This window comes from Falco biarmicus, chromosome Z (assembly GCF_023638135.1).
Source record: "Falco biarmicus isolate bFalBia1 chromosome Z, bFalBia1.pri, whole genome shotgun sequence".
Classification (NCBI taxonomy): Eukaryota; Metazoa; Chordata; class Aves; order Falconiformes; family Falconidae; genus Falco; species Falco biarmicus.
The window spans coordinates 79,446,355-79,456,800 of record NC_079311.1 but is presented as its reverse complement, the minus strand read 5'-3'; the positions used below and the strand labels follow the sequence as shown (position 1 = coordinate 79,456,800).

At 54.1% G+C, this 10,446-nt stretch overlaps 1 protein-coding gene across 3 annotated transcripts in view; it reads left to right on the top strand.

Moving 5' to 3' along the window:
- Nucleotides 1–329: 329 nt before the first annotated feature.
- Nucleotides 330–10,446, top strand: part of SMAD7 (SMAD family member 7) — a 28,446-nt gene continuing 18,329 nt past the window's right edge. Inside the window, exons 1-5 of one of the 3 annotated variants that reach the window (XM_056325435.1) lie at nucleotides 330–700; nucleotides 862–1,058; nucleotides 2,123–2,252; nucleotides 2,821–2,874; nucleotides 7,926–8,000. In XM_056325435.1, the coding sequence (XP_056181410.1) occupies nucleotides 2,853–2,874; nucleotides 7,926–8,000 (97 nt within the window). In that variant the 5' untranslated portion in view covers nucleotides 330–700; nucleotides 862–1,058; nucleotides 2,123–2,252; nucleotides 2,821–2,852. Of the gene's footprint in view, nucleotides 701–861; nucleotides 1,059–1,502; nucleotides 2,253–2,820; nucleotides 2,875–7,925; nucleotides 8,001–10,446 lie in introns of those variants that run through there. The other 2 variants (XM_056325434.1, XM_056325433.1) reach the window with 2 other exon arrangements.

Sequence of the window (10,446 nt, the reverse complement as noted above, 5' to 3'; positions counted from 1 at the left end):
CTTGGCGCTGCCGCCCTTTGGGGTCCATGCGCGGGGGAGCCCCCGCGGGGTGCCCGGGGCAGTGCTGGGGCCGCTCCGCACCCGCGCAGCGCTGCGGGGGCAGCACCGCGGGGGGCGGAGGGACGGGGACCCACAACCTTTCAGCAACCCGAGCCACCGCTTGCGCAAGGCGGTTCGAGATAAATATAATATATATATTTTTTTTTTTTTTTATTTTTTTTTTCCCCGGAGCGACACGGTGTCTAGACGCCCACGTGACGGGGCCGGGGCCGGGCCGGGCCGGGCCGGGGTTGCGCCGCTGCGCACTGCGAGCTGCGCCGGGGGGAGCGGGGGGCGGGCGCGGCCGAGCGCGCAGGCACCGCGCTGCTGCCGGCACCGCTCCCGCCGCGCCCCGCTCCGCCGCCGGGGCTCCCCCGCAGCAAAGGAAAGGACGGAGGCGCTGCTGCCGGGGAGGGAGCCTCGCTGCGCCGGGAGGAGGGAAAGAGCAAAAGAAAAAAAAAAACCCAAAAAAACCCCAAAAAACCAAACCAAAAAACAAACCAACCCAAGAAAGGAGGAGGAGGAGAAGGAGGAGGAGAAGGGGAAGGAAGGGAGGAAGGAGGAGAGAGGAGGAAAAAAAAAAAAACCAAAACAAAAAACCGCCGAGGCAGACGCGCCGGCAGCACGGAGAGGGTCGCCGGCGGGCTGCCCCCGCACCCATGTAAGCACCGCCGGGAGCCGGTGACAGCGTCGCGGAGGGGCGCGGAGCGGGGGGCGGCCAGCCCGGCTCGCCCCCGCCGCCAGCACCGCGCTGTGGGGAAGGAGGGGACACAGCCCCACTTCTTTTTTTTTTTTTTCATTCTTTATTTCTTTTCGCAACAGCCGGATCAAGACTCCTGTGTGTGTGGATTAAAACCTTTGCGAAGAAGGAGGAAAAAAGAAAACCAGCTGAAACCAAACCACCCCAGACCTCGCGTCGGGACGACCTGGGCTTTAAAAAGGGATACAACACTCTGGATGCGCTGGTTCTTGTCTTTTGTGACAGATGCTTAAACCGATTTCGACGTCCAAATCTTAGGGTTGGTGTTTTGGGCTTTAATTTTTTTTTTTTTTTTTTTTTTTTTTAGTAAGACCTCGCTTTGGCTTGCTGTTTTATTTGTGTCTTTTGATTCTGCCCTGCCTCGCATCACCCCCGGCTCTCCCCAACCCCCCTTCCCCCCCCCGCCCCCCCCTCCCCCCCCTCCCCACCGCTGGCGGGTTGATGGGAGCTGCGGCCCCCGGGAGGCCGAGGATCCCCCGCGGCTCCAGCCGCGCTCCGCAGCCGCGCAGGGCGGCGCGGCGCCGGCACGCTCAGCCCGCCTCCCCCCGCGCGATGCGCCGCACGCTGTAGCCGGGATTTTTATTTTTCTTTTCTTTTTTGGGCTAAGCCAAAGCGACCGGCGGCTCCCCCCCCCTCCCTCTCCCTTTTTTTTTTCCCCAACCCCTTTAATTTTTTTTTATTATTTTTATTTTTGTATTCGCAGCGGGCAGAGGCGCGGCCCGGCGCAGCCCCCCGCGGGAGGCGGCGGGACCCGCGGCCCCAGCGCGGAGACTGGCGCATGCCACAGCCCGCCTCGGCCCCGCCGCCGCCGCCGCCGCCTTCCCCCCGCCGCCCGCCGCCTGCCGCTGCCCGCCGCCGCCGCGTCTCGGCTCCCGGCCCCTTCATGCGCGGCGGACGACATGCCCGTTTTGTAGCCGGGGGCCCCTCCTCTCGTCCCGCATGTTCAGGACCAAACGCTCGGTGCTCGTTCGGCGGCTCTGGCGGAGCCGTGCGCCCGGCGGCGAGGAGGAGGAGGAGGAGGCGGCGGCGGGCGAGCCCGGCGCGGCGGCGGCGGCCGAGACCCGGGCGCATGTGTGCGGCGGGGGGCGCGGGTGCTGCCCGGGCAAGGCGGGCCGCGGCGGCCGGGCGGCCGCGGGCGCGGAGGCGGAACTGAAGGCGCTGACCCACGCCGTGCTGAAGCGGCTGAAGGAGCGGCAGCTGGAGGGCTTGCTGCACGCCGTGGAGTCCCGCGGCGGGGCGCGGACCCCCTGCCTGCTCCTCCCCGCCAAGGCCGACTCCCGGCTGGGGCAGCACTGGTACCCGTTACCGATGCTGCTCTGCAAGGTGTTCCGCTGGCCCGACCTGCGCCACTGCTCCGAAGTGAAGCGGTTATGTTGCTGTGAATCCTACGGCAAGGCTCACCCCGAGCTCGTCTGCTGCAACCCGCACCACCTCAGCCGGCTCTGCGAGCTAGGTAGGCGGCGGGGGGCGCGGGGGAAGGATGGATGCGGGGTATGGGTGGATGCGGGGGATCGATGGGTGCGGGGGACGCAGCTCCGTTCGGCTCGCTGCCCGCTGAACTTTTAAATTTTTTTCCCTCCGGGGGGGCGGGGGAGGGAAAGAACAAAAAACCCCCCACCTCCCAAACTTTGCATTGCCGTGCTCTGCTCTGTAGATACATACTCAATTTTTTTTTCACGGGGGGCGCCCCCCCGGCCAGCGGTGCCGGGATGCGGGGCCGCCGGCGCGGCGGTACCGGCTGCGCGGCCCCGGCCCGCCGGGAGGCCCCGCGCAGACAGCCCGAGCGCAGATAGCAGCGAGACTGGCGCCAGACGGCCCCTTTTGTTTATCTGACAGCTAAATATCAAGGCAATCACCGCCTCGCTGCCCTGCCTCCAACCCCCAGAGCTAAGACAAACAGTTTTGCTAAAAGAATGCCACTGTTATCATAAGTTCTTATCTTTTTTCTTTTCTTTTCTTTTCTTTTTTTTTTCCTTTCTCATGGCTCTGCCTTCATTTTCTCTGTACTTTTCTAATTCCAGAGTCTCCCCCTCCACCCTACTCCAGATATCCAATGGATTTTCTCAAACCAACTGGTAAGTGGAGGTGTTTTGTTTTTCCCCCTAGGCAGACTACAGATTAAAAAAAAGGAAAAGCAGCCCCTTTCTCAGGGAAAAGGACCCCTGCCTTTGTCACGCCGCCATGCATTTGGCTTTGGGGCTGCTGGCTGGCTCCAGTGCCTCCTGCCACCCCTGGAAGAAGGAACGTGGCATTTTTTCTAAGGCACCCTCTGCATAAAGTGGGATTTTAAAAACTCGTGTCAGGAAACTCTGGGAGGTATTGCAATGCAGCACAGGCCTGCACTGCTGGAGTCGCCCTGGAAAGCCAGGGAACACCATGGGCTCCAGCTGTAAATGGCACTGCTCCTGCACCCCTGGGTGAATTCGGAGGGATTTAGGTTGGGAATCCGGCACAGCATCTCCCTGGTGGCTGGGAATCCTTTGACAAATGTGTTGGTAGAAATCTTTCAGTCTTTTAAAGGAGCCTCACCTCACCTCATCAAGTTGAAAAGATTTAGGAAAGGGGGTTGAAATGTGATTTATTTTTTTTTTCCCAGCACCGCTCTGCATGCCTATTGCTTGTGATTGAGTGTCAGGGTGCAAGGGGAGAAGCCCATCTGAGGCTGGCACCGGTGCTTTTGCGGTTGTCTGCATAAACTCTTGGTTGGCACTGAGCTTGCCGGGTGCGAGAGAAATGGGGCTGGAAGGCAGAGGAGAGGTGGGGACAGTTGGGAACGGGGGTTGCTCAGGGAGGAGCAGCTCCTGGCTCCCCAAGGAGCGGTGGATCTGGAGTGTTGGCTGGAGCGTGGTGGTCTCGGCAGTTGTGTCCCTGGGTCGCAGCAGGCAGGAGGGGCACGCGGCGGTGCAGGGAGGTGAAGGCAGTTGTCTTTCTGAAGACCAATGTCAGGTCATTTTATTATTATTATTGTTGTTGTTATTTTTTGGTGTGTGTGCGTGCAAAAGAGCAGTTTCTGTAAAATTGCTGCTCTTCAGTTTCTGGGGACTAAAAGCAACCCCCAGCCTGAAGTTGCTCTGGATATGCGAGGTACTGTCGTGGGTCCCATCTTGCCCGCTGCTCCCTCGGAGGCTGGACTCTGAGTGTTTTTCCCTTCTGCCAGCTCTAGATGATAACTTTTTGTGTCTTGCAGAAATAAGCAAACAGTCCGGTTGCAAAACGTTAAATATTTCATTTCTGCATGAAAAAACAAGACATAGTGGCTCATGAATCAAAGAGGGATATCAGGGGAGTAGCAGAACATCCCCTGAGCACGTGCTGGGATGACAGGGATGCAGAGGGGTTGGTCCGTGATAGGCTCTGAAGGTCTGCTGAAGGTCGTGAAGTTCTGTGGGTTTGGCTGGGAATGGCATTGTTCGGTCTGCATCCCTGCAGCACTCCCTCCAAAGTTTCTGTTCTTACCGCCTTTCTCTGCGCACCGGTTGGCGTGGGATGCCAAGGGTTTTGGAGCTGTGGGAGAGAAGGGTTAAAGCTTGCCTTTGGGTTCCTGTGGAGATGTTAGGATAAATCTATTAGCAGGGTTTAAACATCCAATCTGCCTCTGCCAGGATCTCATTTTCAGTTAGCAGAGTGATATATTTATTCATTAGCAAGTGTTGACATAAGGTAGCAAAATGTGTGTAAACAGAAAAGCCACAGAACATGAATGTGCCATTTCGAAAGGAAAAGTTATTCCTATCGGCCAATAGGAAGTGATTAACGCTGCCCATCGGAAACGCAGAAACAACTGGGTTACTCACCAAAAAGTCCTCCTTTTTTTTCCTTTTTAAAAGAAAAAATCCATTTGGCAGCTGAACTCTGACTAACGGTGCCGCGACAGGCACAAGCGGAGCCTGGCAGTCTGTTGTTGCAGGTGGGTTTTGCAAGCTCAGGGTTTCTCAGCCTTTACTCTGCGGAGATGGACCGAGGGTTTCCCGTCCCAGCATCTGTGCCATCTCCTGTGGCAGTTTCCCAGCCATGTGAGGAGGATGGCTTGCTGCGGGCTGGTCAGGTGGGAGAGGGACAGTAGATGATGATAGGAAGGTGCATAGCCTTCTACCTGGCTGATGGGCATGAGCTGTTGTCTCTGTCGGGACCTTGGGTGGGAATGGTCCCTTCTGTTTAAACTTGGGCAGCTGCATCTGCTGATGGAGCTGGGAATGTGCATCCAGCAGGAAAGTTTTGCTTTTCCATCAGGCGGGATAGTGGTAATAAAAATACTTCAAGCATTTAGTGTTACGTCTTGTAAGTGCTTCGTATGGACAGATAGAAGTATCTGGACTGGTGTGAGCTCTGGCGGTGGTCGCCAGTGGCCATGATCATCATCAAATGGTTTGGGTTGGAAGGGACCTTCAAAGTCCCTCCAGCCCAGCCCCCTGCCATGGGCAGGGACACCTTCAGCTGGATCAGGTTGCTCAGAGCCCGTCCAGCCTGGCCTTGGGTGTTCCCAGGGATGGGCCATCGGGCACCTCTCTGGGCCGCCTGTGCCAGTGCCTCACCACCCCCAGCGTAAAACATTTCTTCCCTCCATCTAGTCTGAATCTCCCCTCTGAGTTTAAAACCCTTGTGATGGGGATTGTGTGGGGTTTTTTGGAGGTGATGGAGGCTGTGGCAGGCCATGCTGCTGGCTGGAGCCAAGCTGGGATGAACAGGGAGGTGGGGGTCTGCTGCAGGCAGCCGTGTGCCCCGTCAGATGGTGCGTTGGTGGGATGGATCTGATACTTGTGCACTCGCTGTGGAGTGGAAAGATGTGCCCTTGTCAGCCAGGTTACCCACAGGAAGGCTGTAGGTCCGGGCTGGCTGGCTCATTCATCAAGGAGAGGACTTTCCTTCTTCCTTACAGGGGATGTTTGCAGGGTGACAGTGGCTCATGCAGGGCCAGGCTGCCCCTGCAATCCTGGAGGTGTGTGAGTGCTCAGCATCCCCACTGTCCCTGGAGCAGCTGCCACTCACGGCCGTCTTGGAAGCGAGATGGATGGTAATGCCCCCAAATAATTCAAGCAGGTATCTTGACCTGTTGTTAATTGGGACAAGGGGCTGCAAGTGGCTGCATCCATCGTGCTCCTGGGTGGCTGGTCATCATGGTGCAGGAGTAGGAGAGTGCAGGAAGCCCACTGAAATGTTGCTACAGAGCCAGATGCCCTCCTGTAGGGAATTTTAGGGGAGCTGGAGGTTGGGCAGCTTCCAGGAACTATTCGGCACTTTGTGAGGTTGGGCTGGTGGCCACCAGGAATAATTGTATTATTATTATTGTATGATTTTGTGTTGTGGAAAGGTAGTTCTGGGAGGAGATTCACATGCAGTAGGCTTGGGTAAAGCTCTGATCCTGTGACCTCAGTGATGCTGAAGGTAAAATGAGCCTAAATACCCCCTGCTAGCGAGAGCCTTTAGCAGATACTGGTGTGACAAGAAGTGTGCAGGAATGAAACCAGCCACATGTAATGTGGAGAGCCCAGGAGGGTCCTGCCTTTGGGCTTAGCCCACACCGGACCCTCATGCTTGGTCTAGAGTTGAGGTGCATCAGCTCTGTGCCCTCTTACAGAGACTTCTTAGGGTAATTAATTGATGAAGGGAGCTGGCTCTTGGGTGATGGGGCATGGGAAGGGAGCTAATAGCTGTAAAGAAGTCGTGAAAGCTCATCACCCCATTGCTGGGGTTATGGATTTTAAATTGGAGTAGGATTCTCTCCTGCCATCCTGTCTGATGGGCTAACAGAGGACCTGGTCATGTATGACTCCTAGAGCAAGACAGCAGGGAAAAGGCAAGTTACATCCTTTATCCGGCAGGGACTCATTGGGGAGCTGTAACTGGGGGCAGATGGTGGCCAGCACAGGGTGGGGTGGTCTGCCTTGCCTTCAGAAAGCATCTGTAGCCCCAGCAGTTGAAGCCCTCTCAGGGGAAGGGCAGGGGGAACCTTCTGTCTAGACTAGAAGGGGTTAAAAGAAGAAAAAACCCATACTTCTTTAAAGCATAGAAAACACCACAAGGCATTTAGAGAGTGTATCATATACAGTATTTCACAAGTAAGTCCATTTCCTGCCTCCCCTATTGTTTTCGGTTTGATTAAGTATATCCTGTTAAACTGTATAGTCCTGTTAGGGCTTCTACTTTACTCCAGTAAAATGAGGTTGTGCAGACAGGAGTTTCTTTTTCATTGGGATTTCAGGGATGAAATGACTTTTTATCAGTAGGGAGAAAACCATCTGGGTTCTTCTGGTGGTGGTCCTTGCTTTGAGATCCAGCTGTGAGCAAAATGATGTCGTTAGGGAGTCCAAATCTGATGAAACTCAAAGCTGCTGAGAACCTGGTGAGGACCAGAAGGTTGCGTGAACTTCACAGATCTTCTCAGGCTTGTCCTTGAGCTTGTCTCCCCCATGGTAGTGACCAAAAAGCTGGAGTTTGCCTGTAGGACCAAGAGGATCAGTGTTGGCTTCTGGCTGTTGTCACCTGGAGGAGCAGGCTTGGGATGGAAAGGTCCAAGCCTTGAGCTCCAGCACCTCCATGCATCAGGAGAAACCTCTTAACAGGGCAGCCGGTCTTAACCCTGCCCTTGCCCTTTGGTGGGGCTTGGAGGAATAGATCCAGTTGTCCACTTGTCCCAGGACAGCGGGGTGTAAGATCCCCCAGCAGCTGGCGGTGACAGAAATTGAGCAGGGGAACACAAACAGACCGTTCGCTGCACAGGGGCGGCGATGGGACCTTTCCCTTTCGGTTCCCATTTCGGTGCATTACAGGCGTTGACTAAATTGGGTGCGTAAAGCCACGATTTAAGCATTTTTGGGAGCTCGCTGACATCAGACCGACGACAACGTTGATCTCATTACCCGGTGACTTGGCTGGAGAGGTGGCAGCCAGTCTGTAATTTTTGCTGGTCTGTAATCAGCGTTGGCTGGTGATGAAGCGCAGCATGCAGCCTTGATCGAGACGACGAGTTAGGGTGGATGCTTCTTGATGAACTACCGTCTCTGCGCGGACAATTAGTAATCGCTTCCTGCTAAACCCTTTGGAATGTGTGTTCTGCTCGCGGCGATGCTGGGAGCCTGCAAAGAACTGCCTGTATACTGATTTTTTTTTTTCTTTCCCTCTGCTCCAGCAGATTGTCCAGACTCTGTGCCTTCCTCCACTGAAACAGGGGGAACTAATTGTCTAGCCCCTGGGGGGCTTTCAGGTAAGACATCCCTTCTTGCCCTTGATTTTGGCCGCGGGTCACGTTGACTGAGGGTCCTGACAGAAGGCGAAGCGATGCTGGGGAGTTCTGGGGAGGTGCATTGGTGAGAAAGGTGTGCTCAGAGTGGGAATTGGGTTTCATTTCAGTGGCAGCCACGTACTTCTGGGCAGAGGATGTGTTGAAATCCCTGGTGAGGTTCTCCATCCCCAAAAGCCCCCATTTCCCTTGAATTCCAGCTTTATGCTCCATTAATTTTCGGACCGAGCCAGGAAGAGGTGTGTTGGGGAAGGCTGAGCACTATTGGCCACCCCTTTGGATGTATGGATTATTGGAGCAGGTGCGGTCATGCCTTGCGGAAGGATTTGGCATCAAGTTCTCCTTGGCTTGGTGTTGGTGTTGGTGGTGGCATCTCTTGTCTCTGGGACGAGAGCCACGCTCAGACTTTGCTTCTGAAGGGGTGAGCAGTGTTCTGCATCCAGTGTGTGAGGCTTGTGGTGCCCTGGGGAAGAAAGGTGACCTCATTTTTTGCAGAGGATGTTGGAGAGGGAGATGGGTTCGATGATCCCTGTGGGTGCCTTCCAACTTGAGACGTTCTGTGGTTTCCCTTGTTTTCCTGTTTGCCATCTCCTTCCGCCTCCAGGTGCCTGCATGGGGGTTTGGAGGGTGGTTTCCCCACTCCTCTTGGGTTTTTCATAGAATCATGGAATGGTTTGGGTTGGAAAAGACCTTTAAAGGTCATCTAGTCCAACTCCCATCATCTTTTCCAAGGTGTGATGTCTCCAGCACCGCATCTCCTGCCACGGACCGGCCAGCTCTGTGGCTGGGCTCTGTCTCTCCCTGGATTAAAGTGTCTGAAACCATGTACCTGCATGTACTGGCTGATGTTTCAAAGTGCGTCCCTTTGTGGGGATGTCTCCCTGATTTATGTCTTATTCATCGCCCTGAAATTGGGATATTCAGAAATAGGTTGGCGGCGGCAGCACGCGCCCGTGCATCTGCCCCTGCCTCTCTCCAGGAATTGCGTTTGGTGTGGATGTCTTTAAATGAGCCTTGTTTGTTTTTCTTTGGGTGTAATATATACCCTGTCTGTTATTTGAGAGGGGAGCATATTGTTTGTTCAAAGGCCCTGATGAGAATTAATCAAACGGAGGGGGAGAGGGAACAGAGAAACTTGTTGCTGCATTATTTATTTTTTTTTTTAATGCAGATGACTTTTGGGTTTTTCTCTTATTTCTTTGCTATTGGAGCCTATAGCTTTAGGGGAAAAAAAACAGAGGCTGTAAAAGGAAAAAAGACAAGAACCAAAACAACACAATAAGGATGTTGTTAGGTCTTTTTTTTTTTTTTCTTTTCTTTTTTTTTTTTTTCCTTTTTCCCCTGAAATGCACCCGTTGGAGACGGGAGGAGAGAGTTCAGTTCCACAGGATACCACATGAAATAAGCAGAGGAAGTACTCGCTTTTAAAAGGGGGCTTTCTGTAAGGTTCAGCCTATTGATAACATCTCGTCTGGCTGCTCCGCTCCCGAAGGGAAGGCGGGAGGTGGGGGCTTGGGCTGCAGGAAATAACACGGCTCGTTCCTGGTACCTTCTGGAGGGCTGCGGGAAGGGAACCCCCAGCTCCTTGATAGAGCCCCCTCCCCAAAAGAAAGCACGTCTTCCCCTGCAAAAGCATTTGTTAGACTTATTTTATGATATTTTAATTATTTTGTTGGATTGGATTTTTGTTTTTTTGGTCTTCTTTTATCGAAGGTTCTCCCCCCACCTCCCCAAAGCCTGGAAACAGAACCTTTTACGATCATTAACCGCTCTTTTTTCCTCCCCAAATGTAATTGTAGCCATTTAGTTTAATGAGGAGCTGATAGGAGAGTTGACTCATGAAGGGATACGGTTAGCTACCCAAGCCCTGAAACAAAGCCGAATGCCTCCACATGAAAGAGCATTTGTTTTGAATTTGCTCTGATTTACTGGCATCTCCCTTCCGCATGCAGAAGTGCAGTGCTGAAAATTCCCAACTGGAGAGACCCAGTCGAGAAAGGAAAATAAACGCACTTTGCAGCAATCCTCCAAAGCTTACTTTCCCCTTCTTTTTTCTGTACACCCCCCCCCCCCCCATCCCCCCCTATTTTATTTAGCAGAAGTGTGTATTTGAAGAGGGTTTTAAGAAGTTATTGGCAGGGTACATGGCAGCGCTTTGGCTTGGGCTTCTCTAACTTTGGGCAGATGGGGATTGGTGATGCCAGGTGGAGAATCCAGCATCCCTCATCCCCTCCGGACCAGGGCTGTACACGCTAGATTTGTGGCTCCTTGATGAGAGGAAGACTTTTAAGAAAAGCAAAACCAACCAGCCCAATTTGAGTAGATGTGGAAACTGGAGCAGGAGGCTGAAGAAGAAGAAGATGTCATGGGTGGTGGTGGGTTCCTCTAGCACCAACCACCAGTGATGGGC